The 21,408-nt window shown below is 47.7% G+C and overlaps 1 protein-coding gene across 1 annotated transcript in view; it reads right to left on the bottom strand.

Annotated features, from left to right (window-relative positions):
- Window positions 1-5,359: 5,359 nt before the first annotated feature.
- LAMC1 (laminin subunit gamma 1) overlaps window positions 5,360-21,408 on the bottom strand; it is a 69,374-nt gene continuing 53,325 nt past the window's right edge. The window contains exons 11-28 of the mRNA XM_074151881.1: window positions 21,052-21,164; window positions 19,525-19,746; window positions 19,245-19,433; window positions 17,590-17,835; window positions 17,108-17,261; window positions 16,518-16,660; window positions 15,609-15,787; window positions 15,291-15,447; window positions 12,743-12,948; window positions 12,249-12,328; window positions 11,683-11,820; window positions 11,358-11,502; window positions 10,620-10,769; window positions 10,093-10,207; window positions 9,539-9,738; window positions 9,151-9,309; window positions 8,511-8,610; window positions 5,360-8,408 (exon numbers count right to left, since the gene is read on the bottom strand). Of these exons, the coding sequence (XP_074007982.1) occupies window positions 8,152-8,408; window positions 8,511-8,610; window positions 9,151-9,309; window positions 9,539-9,738; window positions 10,093-10,207; window positions 10,620-10,769; window positions 11,358-11,502; window positions 11,683-11,820; window positions 12,249-12,328; window positions 12,743-12,948; window positions 15,291-15,447; window positions 15,609-15,787; window positions 16,518-16,660; window positions 17,108-17,261; window positions 17,590-17,835; window positions 19,245-19,433; window positions 19,525-19,746; window positions 21,052-21,164 (2,953 nt within the window). The 3' untranslated portion in view covers window positions 5,360-8,151. The remainder of the gene's footprint in view (window positions 8,409-8,510; window positions 8,611-9,150; window positions 9,310-9,538; window positions 9,739-10,092; window positions 10,208-10,619; window positions 10,770-11,357; window positions 11,503-11,682; window positions 11,821-12,248; window positions 12,329-12,742; window positions 12,949-15,290; window positions 15,448-15,608; window positions 15,788-16,517; window positions 16,661-17,107; window positions 17,262-17,589; window positions 17,836-19,244; window positions 19,434-19,524; window positions 19,747-21,051; window positions 21,165-21,408) is intronic.

The raw sequence follows: 21,408 nt of genomic DNA on the forward strand, positions 1-21,408 counted from the left end.
CAGCCAGAAGAGGTGACCAGCAGGACTCGCAGCCAAGGGCTGCTGGGGATGTGAACAGACCCTGAGGACAGCTTGGACACGTACTCAGGAAGCAGATCCATCAGGATTTTCAAGACAAAGCATCAGGTTCAGGAAATCCCCAGACCTAGAAATGGGGTGGAGACCAGGAATCACCACACACCTTTGTCTGCTTTCGCTCCCAAGATAGACAGTGAGGTTAGATGGGTCCTCGGCCTGATCCAATACAGCTGCTTTCATGCTAGAAAATGGATGAGGAGCGGAGACAGAGGGGAAAAGGCTTGCCTCTGGTTGTTGGTGGAGCTGGGATGATGATACATCTCCCCTGCTTCCTATTATGGGACACCTAGTGTCACAAATGACTGCAAGTGGTCCATGAGCACCAACACCTTTAGATGAAATGAAGACATCCATCAAATTTGCCCCCAGTTCAAGACTGGTTGCCTTTCAGGTCACCTTCTGCATCAGGCACTGAAACACAACTCAACAAACAACGGTGCTGACATGCTGCTCGTTTCAGAGCTAACAGACCCGGGGTGATTAATATTTACGTCCCCATCAGAACAGCCTCCAGACGTTTGTGCACCTGGAGCTGACTCAGAGGGCTTTCCTCTACAGCTCCTGGTGATCTCATGGGCACAACCAGCCCAAATTCACCACATCTTTGCACCTCCCTTTGCCAAGCTTATCTGCCTCTGCTGTTTGAGTCAACTTCTTCTATAAATGGGCTGCTTCCTTTTAATTTCACAGGCTGGATCTTAATATAGTTCACGACAAGGAACCCAGGACTTCCTCAGTGGGGAAAATCAGGGATCCTGCCACGCTGATATCATCAAACACACAGCACAGTGATAAAGCCTGGACTTCAGTCTTGCCTTCACCAGATGGGTGCCTTGGGCTTCTCAAGGCAGGCCTCGGGCCAGCACGCTGCCGCCTTCCCTGTGCTTATTCCTCTAACAAAACACACTTAATCCCTTCTGCTCTGAAGTTCGTCACTTGCCTCAAACACCTCTGCTTCATCCTTCCTACCCGCAGATAACCCTCTGCTCGAGAAACTCATCTCCAGCAGCATTGTCAGTACAGTGGTTCCCTTGGATCTTGCCCAGCCCAAGTCCTTGGCTGACTTCTCTCTTGGAAGACAAGCTTTCACCATCAGGAAGCTTTTCCCTTATCTGGCTCCTCCACAGAATCATACAATTGTCCAGGTTGGAAGGGACCTTTCAGATCACCTACCATCAACCTAACTGATAAAAAACCATCACTAAACCATGTCACTAAGCGCTATGTCAACCCGTCTTTTAAATACCTCCAGGGATGGTGCCTCAACCGCTTCCCTGGGTAGCCCATTCCAATGCTTAATAACCCTTTCCGCGTAAAAATTTTACCAAATAGCCAATCTGAACCTCCCCTGGAGCAACTTGAGGCCATTTCCTCTTGTCCTACTGCCTGTGACTTGGGAGAAGGGATAACATGGGGTTGGTCCCTTCTATCTCACGGTTATCACCCCACCTATTAACTCACTTCTACAAACAATGCACTGACACAGCTCTCTCTCCAGTCATTTCTGCATATTTACTTAGGTTACTCTTACCTCGTCATCCTCCAACAACTTTCAAGATCATCTCTGAAAACCACATGAATGCACGTATGAGACTACCCAAAAATATATTTTCTGGGGCCCTGATTTTCTAAACACACCAGGTCTGGAACAAACTAATGCCCATCACCCTCACTGATGGCCACAACCCTCCACAGAACAAATGTTGCCCATAGCAATCCACAGCTGCAGCAGCACCATTTATAAAAGGTCTCATGTAAACATGGTTAACAGAAATGTTACCTTTTAGAGTAAGCAAAAGTCTAAGTGATGCGAGGCATGAAGTGATGCAGCACTCATCAGACATTGCAACAAAACAGCATTTCTTCCCTGGACAACTTGGGTCTTCCCATCCCCTTTAATCTGCAACGTGAGAAGTGTCCTTCTGAAGGTATCCTACGCTCATTCTTCATAAAGGAGCTAAGAGAGCCGCTACAGCAAGGAGACCACTGCAGCACCTGGCAAGTTTATCATTCCTTGAGGACATGGCCATGGCAGAATTAGCTGCTGCAAAGATAGTTTGGATCTACATAATAATCTGAATTTTGCTGATGGTTGCCTGTGATGGATGTGTGAAAACCTCAAAGCAGTAGTTTTATTTACATAACCAAGGAATAAAACTCATTTTGGTGGCTCCTGACAAATAAATGACACCAGAATGTTGTACATGTCCTTGCAGCCCAGCTCATCCCTGGCACCCCCAAGCCTCCCTCTGCAAGGGACCTTCTGAGCTGCAATGTCCTCCTGCAACTCCGGTCCTGGACTGCTTCTGCGGGTGGCCTCGCTTCTCCTTTGGGGTTTGTTGAGAAGGAGCTTATCTCGAGCTATTTTCTATTTGCTCGCCCCCCTGTCCTTCCTGCCGTCGTCAGGCAGGTGCACCCGCTCAGCCGCGGGTGCTCTCTTTGAGCCTGAGGAGTTTCTCTTCCAGCCTGGCAGCAGACCTTTATCCAGCCACCCAGGACTTCCTCGGCGGGGAAAATCAGGGATCCTGCCACGCTGATATCATCAAACACACAGCACAGTGATAAAGCCTGGACTTCAGTCTTGCCTTCACCAGATGGGTGCCTTGGGCTTCTCAAGGCAGGCCTTGGGCTAGCATGCTGCCGCCTTCCCCGTGCTGGGGCGGAGATGTTTCCCCTCGTGCAGCGCTATTCCCAGACAGAGAGTCTGGTTTATAACTCAGGATTTAAAGCACAGTGAAATTATCAGTTGGTCCTTTAAAAAAAAAAAAAACCCAACAAAAAAACAATCAAAAAACAAACACACACATATACACACACACACACCCTTCCTTGCTCAGGAACACATGAGCTTCCTTCAGGACACGTCGCCTTCTGGCACTGGTTTTGGTTTTATGGGTGTTTTTGGTGGGTCTGGAGGTGCAGTTACAGACAGCTGGGGGCAGCCCTTGCTCAGGGGTGGTGAAACTCCTCCCGTCAGCCAGGGCCACCCAGAGCAGAGGACATCAGTCAGGCAGAGGCTCTGCCGGAACAGGCAGAGACAGGCAGGGGAGCAGACAGGCAGCGGGACACCAGGGACCTGCCCAGGTCACGGTGAGCAAGCAGGGCAGGGCCGGGCGGCAGCGGCACAGCAAGGAAGTACCATCGTGTCTGGCCTTGCCTTTCCTGTGCCCTGTCTGTACCAGCCAGGGGGTGAGACAGACAGATGGAGATGAGAGCAGTGCTGTCCCACCGCATTCCCCCTCTGGCTCCAGCCCTGCAGTGGGGGCTGCTGGGCTTCCCTGGGGACCTCAGTGGATTTTTTTTATTATTTTTTTTTTTTTACACTGCGTTTCTGATGTTTCTCGGATGGGGGCACACAGAACGTATTGGTCCAGCAGCTAACTAGACAGGCTAACTAACCAGAATGTGGTGCGAGATGTCACGGTTGTAGATGGGGAACGCAGGTCAACCACCAGCTCAGCACAACAGCTGTGTGTCCTCTTCTCCTTCCACAGGGACACACTAGAGTTGCCTCCTCCAAGCAGTTGCTCCCAGCACTTATTAACTCCCGACAACACCTCGTTCTCCCCAGCAGCAACAGAGAACCTGGCTCAGCAGACCCATGAGGACAGGTCCTCTGAATTTCAACCTCCCCAGAACAGCCCATGAAGCCTCCAAGCCCTCCTCCTTAGGCAGCTCTCTCCCACTCTGCTGAGAGAAACACCCCAACTATTTTTACCCAGCTGCAAAGACCCCAGCTGACCCCTCCGTCCAAGTCCTTCCCATTGCCAGCTGCTCCTCAGCTCCCCCCCTTGACTGCTGCCAGCCTCTTGCTTCTCCAGAGAGCACACAAGAGATGATGGAGCTTGAATTTGGACAGCGAGAAAAGGCACTGGAAATCAGAGGAGAAAAAAAAAAGCCCCCAGTGCATGGTTTGGTCACTCCTCAGCAACGTCCCTTCTCTTCCACCTTGAGGTCAAGCTCAGCCCACGCTGAGCAGAACCCTCCTAGGATGTTCTCTACCTAGACTTCAAAACATGAACAAAAACACTTCAGTGAGCTGGAAGCAGCAGTTCTGCTCCCTTGGGTCTGCTCCTCCCTGCGGCAGACAGTGGCACATGTTGCCCTCAAAAACTCTCTGGTTTCAGCTGGGTGTGCTACAAGCATTTCAGAGACCCAGCATAGATCTCCAGAAGCCTGTAGCTTCATCTTTATTTGGGATTTCGCCCAGGCTTCACAGGACAAGGCACTGCTGCTGTGTGACCTGAAGATGAAATAAAGGGCACAGTCTCGCTTCCTGAGTATTTTAGCCCGAAAAACGGTGAGAGGCTCCATGTCAAGCTACAGCCCAGACCAGGTCAGCACCTTCCCACCACTCGCTTCTCTGCCCTTCTGGTTGCTACCTACAGTCCGGTTCCAACACCAGACAGGTTTTACCAGCTGGGATTTACTCAACAGCAGTGTTGGCCAAAAAAGAAAAAAAAAGAAAAAAAAAAAAAAAAGGGGGAGGGGGTGAATTTTAGAAAACATGCATTAGTGGCAATTATAGCGGAAGAACAAAAAGCTGAAGCCGGACAAATTGAAATTTAAAAAAAAAAAAAAAAACCGGAAAGAACTTACCAATTGAGAGGGGATTAGCTCTGATGTAAGTTAATGAGACACGCATTTTCCTCAGCTGAGAAAAATAAAAGAAATCCAGTCTGCAGCTGTAAGACGGGTGTGATTGCAGAGCTGCCCAGTCTGTTACAGTAATCTGCCCTGACATTAAAAACTTGCTTAATTCAGGAATAAAATTTATCCTGGGCTCTGGCAGTCTCAGACAGGACCCACGGAACAACACCGACTGCCCAGATTTATGGCAGTTCCTGGTAGAGAAATTTCAGCTCCTTTATTTAGGAGTTTTGTGGGTTTTTTTTTTACCAGGAGCCCCATCCTTTTCTATGTGCCCAGCCAAAAGCAGAAAGGATTTTACACTTACGTTGCAAAGAAACACCCCTCAATCCCTCCTGGCCTTCCAGGAGGACAGTACAGCTCCAACAGCATCACCATCAGCATCAATATCATCTTTTTTTATTATTTTTTTTTGTGGCCGTGGCAAAGGAGCAGTGGACATGGGGAGAAACCACAATCACTATAGCCATCTGCAGCCCACCACATGAATTTCCAAATTTTCCATTTCTACCACCCTGATCCAGCCCATCTGATTAATTAAGCAAGCAGTGAATCTTACAACTCAGGCACATCCCCATAAACACTTTCCCCCCCCAGCCCCAAAGCAATATTCAAAAGAAAGCCCAGGTATAAGGGGTTACAAATATTCAGACTTTATTATAAATAAGAAATACTGTTTTATACATAAAAACTGGAAGTGTTGCATTTTGTTCACCGCCCCAGACAGCAAGACCACAGATTAAGGCAAAAAGCTGGAGTGAAGGCACGTACTGAGGGGGCCACAGTCAGGAATAAGGTGATGAAGGGACTGTCACGCGTTTGCCTGTGACATCCAGCACTCCACCAGCACCCGGCGCATCATCACATTACGTAAAAGAAATAACTGGACTTATACAATGAATAATGGCTGTAATGCAGTAGTGATTAAGAGATCGCTTATAAAGATTTTTTTTTTTTTATTTAAAAATAAAATTCTGTTAAAAACAGTTTAAGAAGGAAAGGAAAAAAAAAAAAAAAAAAAAAGGAGAGAAGAAAGCAGGAAACCTTAGGCCTGAGGTCAGCCAGGGCATGCGTGCATCTTCGCATCTGCTCTTCTCACAGCCTTGGCAGAGAGGTGACACGGTTACAGCCAGCCATCTGACCAGAGCAGCCGGCCGAGACACTGACCTCAACGTCCCACACGTGTGGGCGAGCACAGGTAAGCTCTCCTCCAGGTACTAGGTATGTTTGCGGACAGGAGGGAAATCCCAGACTGGGAAATTGTAAGGATCTCTAAGAGAAGGGGAACAAGAGGGACGTGGGGAAAGCGGGGTTTGCTGGGAACACCCCCTGCCCAGCAGCGCTGCTCCCGAGGGTGCACCAAGCCTCCTGCCTCGCACAGTGGTATCAAGACGTCCCCGAATCTAGCTCTCTGACCACCTCAACGCTGGGTCCAGCCTCCCGACAGCGCTACAGCTCCTCGCAGCCCAGCTGCAAAGCCGCAGCCCCTGCTCTCCTCTCCTCCTGGCACAACATCCCCAGGGACAAGGGACACAAAAAGGGCTGCTGTCAACACCACGCATCAGGGCTGGCTTTGGAGGGAGGGCTGGAAAGCATCTGCCCAACGGGCAAAGTGGTTATTGCTGATGCCCATACAGGTGCTGAGGATACAGGAGAGGGAAGAAAGCAGGAGCCCAGGTAGGACAAATACCGAGCTCTAAGGGAGCGATACACGGTTCACGTGCCCCGATGGCTATAGGGGAAAGCACATAGAGGAGGCCAGGCTGTGCCACTCTGGAAATATGGCTGAGTATATTTACACACACATACGCACACACAAGAGACTTCCTCACACTATAATCATGATTAAAAAAACGGAAAAAAAAAATCACATTCACACAAAAAATATAAATTTGAAATAATTAATAGCACCAGTGTGTGTCAGATAATAATTTCTTCCCCGCTACGCAAACGTACAAAGTTGCATAGTGTTTAAGGATAGATATATACTGGATCTCAAGGAGGGGGCAGGAAGGGGGGGGATGCCAGGCTGGAGGCAGGGAGGAAGCCGCAGAGGATGGTCTCGTCTCAGAGGAGGGCCAGAGGAGGAGCGAGGGGCTCCCCACTGCTCCTGCCCAGCAGCGGCGTAAGCAGCTGGGAGGCACTAGCTGGGGAGGGAGCCTGCCGGGGAGGTGGCAGTAGCGGTGAGAAAGGCAGAAATGCCACCTGAGCCTGGCCTGAAGTCCCTGTGCTGTGGTGACTTTACTATGACCGGGAGAACAGTAGGCAAAAAGAAAGGAGGGCACTGGTAAACTCCAGCACTTTCTGCCAGCTTAAAAACAGGCAAAAGGCGAGAGCAATGCCAGTAGATAGAAGAATGCCACTGTCCTTCTTTCAGGAAAAGACAGGGAGAAAGACCTTTTCCTTTCCTCTTGCATTCCCCCTTCCTTCCCCACCCAAAGACTTGGCGCCTGAAGGCCAGTGCAGCTGTCAGAGCCCTCTGGATGGCAGCTCTCCTCTTCAGCAAGACTTCTGCTGCTTGAGCAAACTAATCTGTCAACCAGACATTCGTAGTCCAAAAAACAAAGATTCTCTGGCAATTAGATAGCAACACCTACAGATGGTAACACAGCTCATGGCTTCCACACTCCCCAGACTGGACTACCCAGAAGGTAGCAGCTCACAGACCAGACCCAAAACTTCTCCACTGACCAAGAGTGGCGCTGGCAAGACCTACCACTCCATCAGTATCCCAATCTTCCCACAGAGCTCCTCTCAGAGGCTGCGTTTCTCTCAGAGCAATGCATCATCACAGAAAGCATTTCAGAAAGAGGTTTCGGCTATTTTGTCAAAGGCTACCAACGCTGTCGATTGGCCACTAGTTAACAATAAAAAAAAAAAAATAATATAAATTCACAGGGTTAGAAGTTGGGAAGAGGGATCTGAATGAGTGCAGCTATACTGGCCATTACAGTAATACTTTGGTAGCCATCCCCTTCCTTCATAGGGACAGAGAGCTCTGGGATCGAGGATTTTACAGTTGAGAGGAGAAGAGAGGAGAGAAAATAGAGTTAGTTTTGCCTTGCTGTATACAGTTCACATGGTTATTTCTGAACCATAAAGAGTCCAGAGCATCTACCATCCTTGCGCTAATCAAAGGGAAACTGTGTCTGAGAGAGGGGCAAAGGTGGAGTGCTCAGGAAGACAGTTTATATAAAAAAACCCTTTGATGCCCAAAGACGGATATTTAATTTGCTTCTCTTAAAAAAAAAAAAAAAACAAAAAAAACAATGAAAAAAACCTTTCATCTTATCCTGATTTGAAAAGAAAACAGTGGCTGTGAGCAGCAAAGAGCTGGGGATTTGAAGAAGGTAATGTGTGTTAAGGCACTCCATAGCCAAACCACCGCTCACCGGGGGAATACCCCCCACCCCCAGCGCACCCTTAGGGTTTCTCAATGGACGGGGTGTTAAAACAGCCAGATGGCAAGGTCTTCTTGATGTCTTCCAGGTTGCTAATGTCCTTCAGGATCTCTTCAATGTCCCTGTTGTAGGCCTGTATTGCATCATCTTGCTTCCTGGCTTCTCTCTCGAGGAAAGACACTTTCTGGTCTAGGTTGCTCTCTTTCATCTGGTCTTTGGCACTGTTCAGGGTACCCTCAATCTCATTCAGTTTGTTCAAGTCCACTGTCTCCAGTTGCCCTGAAAAGCCAGAAGCAAACAGTGAACAGAGAAAACAGAGTGTTTTGCTGTCGGCAGCAGGAAAACACTCAAAGGCGTAAGGCACATTAAGGACAGCCTTACCTAATTGATCCAGCAGGTTGTTAATCATGGCAAGCAAGTTGGTCACAGAGTTCTTTGCTTTTCTTGCATTGTCTTCTGCCTCTTGGGCAGCCTGTGAGGCCTGCACGGTATTAAAAAAATGAAAGCACAACAAGGCTGTAGGGATTACGAAACTGTTGCCTCTCCTCTTCACGTCTGCCCAAGCACAATTAGTCACACACATCCCTGGCACCTCTCTCCAGGATAACACCCCTGCACCGAGATCTTTATCACAGCACTGGCAAAGACTGACAACCTTCAAATAGTCAGTTTTGTGATTATTTCAGGATGGGGATCCCTGGAAAATGAGCAGGATTTTGCAGGAAAAGTCAGAACAGAGTCAGTAGGGCTACAGTCAGGTTTCAGTTAAAATAAAAGGGAAGTGTTGCATTAAGAAAATTGGCTCTCAAATTCCAGCAGGGAACCTATGCTAACGCCACCAGAGGAGCTCCTTTGCTAGTCTCATGTCTTCAATCCCACTTAAAACTTGGAAAAGACTGAATACTGGTTGGACTCAGTGCCGTCTTTGCAAGAGGACAGCGGAGAAAAAAAGCTTGCATGGCCAGGATAGCAGGGAGAAGGCACCTTCTTGCCAGTGTTACCACCTGCCAGCATTACTTACCATGCCTGCCATCATCATATCCTGCTCAGCATCATCCTGCTTCCGCTTCAGCTCTTTTTCTGCATCCTGCAGTTGCTTCATCATGTCATCCACTTCTCTGGCCAGCCCCGTCACATCAGCGAAAGTCTTGTCAGCCTCGGCTTTGGTAGCAGCTGCACTCTACAGCCAACAAGGGGAACAGGATGGGAAAAGGTGGTGAAGGTGCAGAACTTCCTTCAATCTTTTTCATCTAAATGCACCAATTTCCTACCATGCCACACTTTCATTCCCTGGTGGGGGCTACAGCAGAAAGCACGTGGGGCCCACCAGGAAATACTGGAACAGGGGAGTTTATACAGTTATAGACCAATATCTTAGAAGGGTGGCTTCAGAATTGCAAAAGACTCACCTTCTGAACAGCACCGGCGATCTTCTCAGCATCATCTGCTTTAGTCTTGGCTTCACGGGCATCGGCAGCAGCATTGCCAAGCGCCAGCTCCGCCTGGCGTGTCTTATTGTTGGCTTCAGCAATAGTCTGGGTAATGGCAGGAATCTTTTTCAGCGCCTCCTCCGCCGCTGTCTTGTTATCATTCACCCGCTTATCAAAATCTAAGAAAAGGCAAAACAGATTCTTATTACTTGCTCCAGAAGAGCCTTGGGATGTTTCTTTGACCAAGCTACCCAGGCTTTGCCACCTTGACATTCTGGAGTGTGAGGGGTATGTGCTTGCAGCTCTCCCTGTTATATGTCTTCTGACACTAAATAAAAAACTTAAACAAAAAGAGATTTCTAATCACTAAAAGCATTTCTATTTTTTTCTTTATTTAAAAAAAAAAAAGCCAAAAGAACCCACCCAAAACTCAAGTACTGGCAATAGCGTGGCCCATTTAACCAAAATACCCTACTGCCAAGTGACTTGTCACACAGGAATTGAAGGATTCACTGCAAGTGCTTTCTCTTTACCTTTCAGGTTACTGAGAATAGTGTTAGCCTCCTGTAGTGTGCCATTGCCCTTCCGAGCAGCTTCTTCAGCCAGGGCTTTTGCTGCATCTGCTCGAGCCAACAGCTGGTCTGCAGTCTAAGGAGACATGATACATATCAACAAATTCTTAGCTTTTGAAGGATGACCATCTAGGTGTATCAAAAAGCGTTGCTCAGCCTGAAACACCAACGCCACACAGAACAGCGTTCATCCCTGAGTGGCAGTACTTCCTCTGAAACCAGCTCAATTTAGGTACTTTTGGAATACTGTTCTGAATACAAAGGAGACACCACACCTGGCAAACATCCTCTATTCTCCCACATACCCTCAATGTCATTGCTTTTACCAGCTTTTTGCATGTCCTTTCCGGGACCATTCTTCAGTGTTCTTGTAAATAACAAACAGTGTTAAGATAAGACTGACTAAGACCAAATCTTTCACATCTGGCCAGTTACCTGTTTTCCTTTATTTTTCCAGGGAACAAAAGCTTGCACAAAACAGAACTGACCTGCTGCTCAGTTTTCCCTTTCTCCAGGAGGTTCTTCACTTCTAGTTCCTTTCCTTTCATGTCTTCTCTCAAGTCCTCATAATCTTTCAGCTTCCTGGCAATTAGTTGATCTAACTCCTCCACTTCCTTCTTGATCTTATTCGCTTCATTCTGTAGGTGGAAATCAGAAATAAATGCAGATTCCTGAACGTTAAAGACTCTCTGAACAGGTGGCAAAACATTGTATAGTTTCTAACAGCCAAACAGTCAGAAGCTATGATGGGTTCCCATCTCTTACAACTACAGTTGTAACTTTGCCTTCAAAGCTCTGAATACCAGAGGGTCAGTGCAATAAAGGACAGAGGTTGCAAACAGTTCCACGTGCAAGAAAATCTACTGCACTACAGTGAGCGCAGGAGAGGGAGCAGTTCTGCAGGCTTCAGAGGGAACTGAAATTTCTGCACTGCTCTGTTCAAGCCAAGATGTTTGGCAAACAACATTTCACTGTTCGGGTTTGGTTTTTTTTTTTGTCCTACAGCCATTGGGGGAGGTTGGGGTTTACATATTTAGTTCCCTGCATAAAAACTGAAAGGCACAAGTCTGGATTATGCCTAAGATGGACAAAAATTCCATAGACTGTTCTTATGCAGAGAAACATTAGCAGAGCACGTGCAAGGTATGTCAGCAACCTGGCACACTGCTAAAACGCTTGCCCTCATTGATCAATAGAAAACCGAGCGTGATGCTTCCTGCACATACCTCTAGCCCCGTGGAATCCACAGTAGGCAGACTGGTGAGATTAGCGTAGATCTGCAGGGCTTTGTTTCCAGCTTCCTCTGCCTCTGCAAGCACCTTGTTGGCCTGTTTCTCTAGGTCTCGGGAAATGTTCCTTGCTTGATTATACCTAAAAAGCCCCAAGGATCCAATTACATTACAATTTGAACTTACTAAGAGAGTACAGAGGCAAAGAAATTGAAAGACAATTCCCATAAAACCCAAAGCATACTACGCTACAAAAGGCATCTTAGTTTTAAGCACTCCCCTAAAGCTCGGAAATAAAAACAATTTTCTGCTACTGACTCACTTCCGGTTGAGCTCATCAATGTCATTTGCGGTTTGGTTTTCTCCAGCCAGGGTCTTCAGCAGCAGTTGATATGCCTCTGTGGAAGTATCATTTGCTGCCTTAGCTACGCGAACAATCTCATCAGCTTCTTTTTTGTGTCTGGACAAGATTACAGAAGAAAAAGAGAATTTAGAAAGAAAAACAGAACATTAGAATTGTCAGCCAGTGGTTTCTATATGTAATTCCAGATTTTATTCTTTCTTTCTTTTTCCTTCTTTCACCCAAATTTGCCAATGGAAGATGCCGACACCTTTGCAACAGAAGATGTTTGAGAGCATCTCTACAAGCAAGGCATCACTCCAGCAGTGCTCACAAGATCAGCTGAAAGGTACTGCTACGGCTGTACGTGTCCCTCGCACATCCATCGTTTGCCCTCAATGACACACGGGCATGCACCCACAGTGCCAGTCTCTTGCTCAACAAAGGGCATATGTTTTGTACCAAGCAAATTAAATTTTGCTTCCCCTTTGTAGGGAAGAGCAGGGCCCTGATGGGGGTTGTCAGGAGCGCGTCTTGCCACAGCCTACCTTTCAGCCAGCTTACGGGCCTCTTCTGCTAATAGAGTCATGTTGTTCGGGTCCCCGCTTGACTCTGGAGGTGTAATGGACTGGAAAAAAAAAGAAAGAAAAAAAAAATCTTAAAGTTCTTTCTTCATCTTTTATTCATCTCTGCTTTAAATATTTATTGTCATGATCTAAATGCTTAGAGATTTGTCTAGCCTACTTCTGACTTCTCTGTGTATTTTTTTTAAGCCCATGGAGTTTCCACCACTGCCTATCCCTTAAAAATAAAGGTGCTTATATATATTTAGGGGTTCTTATGTTGGTTTCTTTGAGCAGTGGCTAAGATACAATCTATGATAGACTTCCTTTATTTCTTTCCCATGATCCTAGGTAGGGAAGAAGATACTTCCATTGCAAATTTGCTATATGAGTGAGAGAACAAGCAAGAGAAACACATTAGAGGGCCTAGAAAGTAAAGGCCCTCTCCCAACCACGTGGGATCTTGGCAGCACACTCACCACGTTGTCAGCTGCCATCTTTGCCTTCTCAAGCATATCAGAAGCTAAGCTGATCAGGTCCTCAGTGTCCTCCACCCGCACCCGGGCTTGCTCTGCCAGGTTCTCCGTCTCCTGCACCGTGCCCTGGATGTTCCTCAACCTGTTGAGTTGACTCGTTAGTGTGCTGTTGATGTCTTTGAGACGATCCATGAGGTCCTGATCTACGTCTGAAGCACATGATATAAAAGAAAGGAAGCAAAATTAATTATTGCAGGAAAAGAAGCTGGAGCAGCAGCTAACCGCTGCAGGCAACGCATTGGTAGGTTAATCCTTTATTGAAAGGGGACTAGCAAAGCCGTTTCATAAATTAGTCAGCTTGAGATCAAAGTCATCATCAGAATGTGCACCAAATATGAGAAATGAAAAGTCATTAACTACTAATAAGACAATCCTGCTGGGTGTTGGAACTGACTCTGATGGGGGATTTTGTGTTCTGAATCATGTTTCACCTCTATCATTAACTTAAAAGACAAGAGAGCGGCTCCTCAAGAGGTACAAAACACTTGCTTTGTGAATTCTCTTTAGCTTAACTCCTAGAAGTTGAGTAGACATGGAGGAATAGTGGGGCTGTACGTTATTCCCCCCTTTGGGCAATGGTGGCTACTCCTGAGCCGGTCTCCATACGGAGCAGCTAGAAGATGTGCAGAGTAACAAACCCACTCCAAACTCCCCCCCAAACCAAAGGGATGGCAACAACTGACAGGATACAGCCTTGGTTCTCCAATCTGTAGGACCTATGAGCTCCCTCAAACCTTCCTCAAATTTTTGGACCACCGGGTAACTCCCCACAACAGCATCTTAGTAATGGGGCCATAAAAGCACAGGTACGTACCTCATGACCAGGGGCAACTACTTTTGAAAAGGTGGGAGCGTTATTAAGAGACGAAGTACAAGCAGAAGCCTGCAGGACTCCAAAATTGGTATTTTTCCCAAATACGTTGCCTCAAACTTGCAGCACATCTTAAGTATTGAACATGAATGTTTGACACCTTTCAAAAACATACTACAAACTACCTATCAAGTAGAAAAACACAAATAAGTGCTTACATGTGTGCACAGAGTTTTGTACAGGTAGTTTTTGTTGCATTTAACTTGCCTCTTAGTTAGGGAAGAACAACAAAGCTGGTGAAGGTTCTAGAGCACAAGTCTTATGAGGAGCGGCTGAGGGAGCTGGGGTTGTCTAGGCTGGAGAAAAGGAGGCTGAGGGGAGACCTTATCACTCTCTACAACTACCTGAAAGGAGGTTTGTAGCGAGGTGGATGACAGCCTCTTCTCCCAGGCAGCAAGTGATAGGATGAGAGGAAACGGCCTCAAATTGTGCCAAGGGAGGTTTAGATTGGGTACTAGGAAAAATTTCTTCACCAAAAGGGTTATCAAGCACTGGAACAGACTGCCCAAGGAAGTGGTGGAGTCACCATCCCTGGAGATTTTTAAAAGACGCGTAGACGTGGTGCTCAGGGACATGGTTTAGTGGTGGACTTGGCTGCGTTAGGCTGACAGTTGGATTTGATGATCTTAAGTGTCTTTTCCGACTTAAATGGTTCTATGGTTCTAAGAGGTGGAAAGAAAGATGGAAAATACCACCTAAATACGAATGCATTTCCTCACCTTTCTCCAATCCTCACCCTCCTATTCCACTACATGGGACTATTATCTAGGCACAGATGCCAAGCAGGCAGCAGAAAGCTACCTCAGGTAAAACTGAGAAGAGCTTCAGTGATCATTCCCACTGGCAGGAATCTTCCCAAGCAAACGCGTTAGATGCGCATCAGCTTTTTCGCAGCTTCACACAAAGGGGACAGATTTTTCCGAAGTGGTCTGAAATCACTGAACCAACTCCCAGGGGAACATCTTTCACTGTAAAGTCAATAGACATCTTCAAGTTGCTCTTCTCCAAAACACACATTAGCTTACACATTAAAAAGACCCTAAGGACAAACCACTGTCACGTTGCTTAACGTCCTGCTCAAAGACATCCTATGGTAGAGGTGACAGTACAAGAATCAATTTGAAGCAGGAGTTTAACAGGAAAAATAGCTAAAGGCCACCACAACAGCACATTTCAGAACTTTATACACTTTACGGTGGGATAAATCCTGCTTGCCAGCAGGATTTCATGACTGATGACAACCCATCAAGACCTGCTTTCTCCCAAGAAGTCTGAGCAAATTTATAAGCATAATAAATAAGTATATTGGAAAGTCTTACGCTTGTTTAACAATAAGTAAAACCCTCCTTTAAATCTGGAGGGTAACATAAAACACACCTGTACACAGCTTAAGGCAGATCTTTACATATACAACAGAGACCACTGGGAGAACAACAGGGATAAAAGCACAGCCACCATTGTTTTGACAGTAAGATACACTGTCTCAGCGCTATCTGAAATAGCTGTCTGTCCTGATGCACAGCACAGGCTTGAAATAAAACACGCTGTGTTCAAAGGGAACAGGAACACCAAGCAAAAAGCTCATTTCCCATTGGTCCATGCCTGATCAGGTCAACTCACCTTTGCTTTTTTGTGCTTCCTGGAGCAACTCCATAACATCTCTTTCTGCCTGCTTCAACCTCTCTTCAAAGGCTTGATCGGTTACAGTGTCTTCTCCCGTACCCAGATTTGCTATAAGATTTTCCAGCTCCTGCAACCTCTCTCGTTGCTCTGCCACCTATAGGAGAGGGACAGATCACAGCTACGACACAGTGCAAAGCCCCTTGAACCTCTCTGCTTTCAGCAAGCATCAGCCAGCCACGGGCGTAAAAAGCCACTGCACAGGCGGGCACGTGCCACCGTCTCCAGCCGCACCAACAGTGGCACTTGTGGCCTTACCTTATCTTTCACTAATCTGTAACAGGCTGGACACTCTTGGCAGCCCAGCCATGAGCGGTTGTAGAAATAGTTTTCTTCACACTGGTCACAGCGGTTCCCCACAAAGCCTTCCTTGCACTCGCAGCGACCATTCTCCCGGCACTGCAGGGAGCGTGAACCCTCGGGATCACAGTCACAGGCTGCGGGGAAGTTAAACCTCAGTCAGACTGGAGGAGAAGCAGAAATACCCTAAAACCCACAGGGCGAGAGCATACCCTCAATACCCTAAAACGTCTGCAGCAACAGCAGGGCACACACCCACAGCTGGAGCCCCGCTCCCTATCAGGGTGCCTCTACGCACAGCAGGACACTGCGTCTGGCTGGACACAACATTCATGGCACGTGTTCGCAGTGTTACTATTGCCTCTCCCACAAAGCAACACAATTTTCTACCCCATTTCATTGTAACCAACTGCAGTTGATTTTTCTGCTCTTTACAGGCAGGGATATTGAGGAGGATAATTTGGATCATCCTGTTTTTCAATCACATTTACAAGATGTGTTCCTCCTCGAGACAGAATCTCGAGGCCATCTGCAGAGTAGCTGTGCAGAGATTTAACATTAGGGAACAGGACTGTCGCAGGACAAGACTCAGAGAAGTATTTACACCAGACAGAAGTGGGTATATCTATTAAGTTGGAGTTCTGCCTACATCCAGTTAAAAAAAAAAAAAAAATAATTATAATAAAAGATAAAGGGGATAAGCTGAGATCAAATTTCACCATGTAGGGTGTGGACACAGAAGTGCCAACTTCTGCTGTGATGAAGAGCGAGGTGACAATGTACCTTCCCAGAGACAGGAGGAAAGCAAAGACAAGGCTGGCTGTGCAACATCCTTCCCACCTGTCCCGCTCCAGCCTCTAGACTTACGTTTACAGCCTTCGGAGCCAAAACCAAAGTGGTTGACCTCGCATGTGTCGCAACGTTGGCCAGTGATGCCAGGCTGGCACTCACACTGCCCGGTTCGGATGTCACACTGGCCGTTGGTGGAGCCCAGCGCGTGGCAGTTGCACCTGGGGGAGGCAGCCACATGTCACAGAGGGGAGGCACGGGTGAAGCACCTCTCCGAAGGAGCCTTAGCGCGCACAGCTCAATGCTTCCATTTACCAAAAGTCACTTTTCTTGCCGTGCAGATGCAGGACGCGAGGCGCTGAGCCTTTGACTCGTGCAAGGTCATTTGGTGCCTGCACTAAAAAAAGGAACCCACAAGCCCCTGCTACCAATAATCGCGCAGTCATGTGGTGCTTTTCTATTTAAAACCCTGATTTAAAGCTATTTATAAAGCTTAAAGTCAGGCTTTCTGTACAGCCTTCATAGCTGATCCTTGACTGCTCCTCTTCCCCACCCATAGCAGCATCGAGGCACACCAGTTACTTCAAACAAACATCACATTCCTGCATAAGGTAAGCACAGACCACCCAAAACCAGGCTCTTTGCCCCCAATCCAAGGTGAACGTCACCTCTCACAGCCGCGTCCGCTCTGGAGGTTGAAGAAGCCAGGCTCACAGGCACTGCAGTCCCTTCCCACGACGTGAGACAGGCACTCGCACTGCCCAGTCACTTGATTGCAACTCGTCTGCTGATTCACAGTGCCGTAGGGATTGCAGTGACAAGCTGCAAAAATTAAAGGGATGGGGAAATACACAGAAAGTTAGAAGTCCTTTCTGCTGTTGGTACTCTGCTAGCCAGTCCCTAAACGGGCCTCGATCCAAAACACGCAGCAGCCGAGGCCCTGCATCGCACAATGCTTTTGCTTCGATGGCAGTAAGCACCCACAAACACAAGCATTTTAGCAAGCTGCAACCACCAAACCAGGATAAAGCCACACATCGCTGCTGACGGGTACGAACAACAGCCTGACGTTGTGTCCTAACAACACACCAGGAAACAGCAGCTCTTGGGGACAAAACCTTTTTTAAAAGCGAGAAGAACCAGCTCTCACCTCGGCACTTGTCGGCAGGATCGGGGGCCAGGGGGTTCCCGAAGAAGCCATCTTTGCAGCGGTCGCAGTAGAAGCCGGCAGTGTTGTAGATGCACTTGAGGCACTCGCCCGTCTGGCGGTCGCAGTTCCCCACGGCGTTGGGATCGATGTTGTCGTTGCATTGGCAGAGGCGGCAAGGCCTCACAGCACCGTTTTCACCCAGTGGGTCTCCGAAATAGGCATCATCACACAGCTCACACCTCTTACCTGGGACATGACAGAAACACGTGTGTGGCAGCAGAAAGCCCTTTGCTACTATCTCACCTGAACCCCCTTTGCAGCCCCTTCTGAAAAGTAAACTCTCCAGCTTCCTCCCCTTTCATCCTTCTGTTGGGGCCGGAAAGGTACATGAAACCACACGTGAATCCCTCCTCTTCTCTACATTTAAGCAGTTTTTCACTGGAACTTTGCATTATGAATTATTTCAGCTCCTCTTTTCCCTCCTATCCCTTTAAGCCAAACCTATTTGTTGTAATCTCTTGTTAATTTAAGAGTCCAAGAAGGTAGAGCTCCATGCGGCATCACTGCTCCAGGAAGCTCCACTGCCAACAAGATCTGCCAAACCTCCACGGGCAGCCACTGAAGCATCCAACTCAGCAGCTCCCTACACTCACTGCAGCTCTGACCTCCCCAGCCAGCTATAAGCTCTGTTTCTTAGGCAGTTCTTGCACATGCAAGAACTCTTCTCCATCACCTTTCCCCTCACATCCCAAGAAGGCAGCAGGAGACAGGAGGAACTCTTGTGTGACCACATACCTACAAGTAAAGATGAGCTTGTGCTGAAACCTGAGCTGCAGGGAACCTGGACCCCGCTTTGGTTCGTGAAGCAGTGGCACCCATGGGAGCCCCCATGAACTGCCTCAGGGCTTGGTGGGGGGCTTTTCTAAGCCCCTTCTTGCCATGCCAAGTATTGTCAAGCATAAAATCAGCAGAGAAGCATGGAGGCTGCCAGCCATCCTAAGGCTTCATTGCTGTTTGCAGGCAGAACAAAAGGCTCTGCTTAACAACTCAGTTACATGCTTGGACTTCACGGTTTATGGCTAAGAAGAAAAGACATGTACCTGCTAACGTATTAGTCTTTAAAACTGCTGAGCACAAATTTGGCCTTGTATTTTTTGGGCAGTGTTTGTGAGTCACTGCAGCCTTCCTGCTTTTCCTAGGGAGGGCACTGCCCCTCCCCTGCAAGCATCCCGCAGTGCCTCTCTGGCTGGCAAACTGCATCTTCTAATTTTATTTCAGCCTGACCTGCCCGCCTGGCTCTTTTAAATCTATCCTATTTTCTGCCCAACACTGTGCAATTAACAGAGGTCTAATAGAAGCTAGCACGGTTCACCTATGTAGCGTAGAAACATTCAGACTTTGCACAGATTAAGCCTTTGTTTCTCTTTTGTTCTTGAGAGACAGGCACAAAGAACATGGGTAACCCTGAGACTCGCACAGGACAGAAAATAGGGCTGAGGAAGGAAGCAGCATTTGAGCCAGAAGAAACAGCAGCTTTCAGTGCTGCTCACTGAGGGTCAGAGCCCCAGAAGCAGCAGAAGACACATATCCACAGGCTTGTGGGGTGTAGAAAAAAAAAAAAAAAAAAAAAGAGACTTTTTTGTGGGGGAACACACCTGTAGTGCCAGCCTGGCAGCTGGTGCACACAACCTCCTTCGTGCGGGGCACGATGGCACAGCTTGAGCTGCCTGGGCACGGGCAGGGCTGGCAGTCTGAGGCTGTGCCCACTGTTGCATCTCCGTAATACCCATCGCTGCACTTTTCACAGTGAGACCCCGCCGTATTATCCCTGCAATTGCACATGCCTGGAATAGAGAGGGACATGGGGTTTGCTTCATTATCCAACCCAGAAAGAGCCGTCCTCTTGCTGCTCCCTGTTTTATCAGTCCCTCTTACCTGTCTCGGGCTCGCATGTCTCGCTGTGCCCGTTGCAAGTACAAGGCACGCAGGGGCTGTAGGGCCCGAGGCTCGGTGTCTCTCGCCGGTATCCAGAGGAGCAGCGCTCACAAAACTGCCCCTCATATCCCACAGGACAGGAGCAGCTTTCCACCCAGGCCACAGGCACACCAGGTCCAGGGCGAGCGCTTGTGATGGTAACATCATCCAGGTGACCGGCACCTAGAAAGCACCGAGAGGGGAAATGCTTTGTAACCACAAAGGCTCTCATCACTGCTTCACCAAACACACATCTGAATGGGACAAGAGACAGACAAGTGGATGCTCGCAGCTGGTAAGGTGAATCAAGAAGTAAAACCCTTCAGGAAGGTTTAAACAGATAGGAAAAGATGCAACATAGCTCACAGAGGGCATGTGCAGGGCAGGAAAGCTGAGAATAAACAATACAGAGGAGGATGCTGAGAACAGCATGTGAACAAGTACAGTCAGTTAAAATAAGTTATATTTTGCACGCATATGGTTTCCATTTCCAAATCAAATACCAAAAATCAATTCCTGTCTTTCTAGGGAGGACAGACCATCTCATTAATATACAGTCTCTAACACAGCGTCTGCAAACCATGCCTCAGGGCAAACTCTTCAGCTATTTCTCTCAAGCCATTCCTTTGTCTGGCAAAGGAAAGCTTCCTCCTCTCCACCCAGCCCCTTCCCTGGAGCAGAACTGAGCCTGGACACAACATAGCTGTTTTTTTAACTTATAGCAGTGTGTTTGTACCACCACAGCCGCTCGAGAGACCCGAGCAGAGCCACAGCTCCAGCATATTAGCAGCGGCTACAGCATTCGGGGGATGGCTTGCTCCACACCTTTTGTTCCCTCCATTTCAAAACCCCACATTCTTCTTTACAAGTCACCTCTACTGAAAACACTTTGCAGCTTTCCCATCTTCCCCAAATACAAATTCATCCTTTGCACCTTTCTGCAAAAATTCTTCTTCACGTGACAATAACCAGTATTTACCCAATATTTTTGCTCCTAATTCATGCCCAACTTTTATAAGCCTTCATTACCTCAAGTTCAGCACAGGCAGTGCTTTCGAGACCTCGTCCTTCCCATTCGTCATGTCAAGGCCAAGACCAGGAAACAGGGGGGATGTAACCATTCTCACTGCAGCAAAAACTGAGGCCAAATCTTGTAAACTCCCTACATCTCTTCTACTGTGTCCTTCAGGACTCTGTGCTATGTATTTCTTCCAATCCGGAAGACATTGGCTGTGCAACACAGCAAAAACCCCATGTTTAGAGTCAAAGAATCAGCAGGTGATGGGTGCTCAGTTTTCAGACTTTCAAAGGCAGCACCTTTCTTCCCCATCTCCTCTCCAGGAGGTCTGGGAGAAGCTGTTACACAGGAAAACCAGGAGCAAAGCAATCGGTACAGGCCTTGCCAAATAATCTGCCCAGCTATTTATGACTGGGCCCTACAATAAAGCAACCCAAGCACTAGATGAATGGATCTGCCCAGCAACTTACTTCTCTCACTGTACGTCCCACGGATCTTGATAGAAGTCAAGTTGTGGAGAAGCTTCTGGAACTCAAATGCCGTAAGAGTAGGCCTCCATGGGTAATCTGTAGCCTCATGAAGCCTGTGGAGAAGAGCCACACATCATCAGCAAAGCTTTCAGATGCTAACAGCTGTGCCTTTTTAAAGCACCCTTTCCAAAAGCAGTATGCTATTGCAACATCCTTTGCATACACTTAGGCAATGCCGCTAGACAGCGAGCTTCAAATTAACCTGATAAGACTGCTCTTCCAAGCTAAAATTAATGCAGTTTATTTTCTCAAGAGCTTAGAGGCCAGGGGCACCATAGGCTAGGTCCTGGCTGCTCC

Source organism: Numenius arquata, chromosome 8 (assembly GCF_964106895.1).
Source record: "Numenius arquata chromosome 8, bNumArq3.hap1.1, whole genome shotgun sequence".
NCBI classification, from domain to species: domain Eukaryota; kingdom Metazoa; phylum Chordata; class Aves; order Charadriiformes; family Scolopacidae; genus Numenius; species Numenius arquata.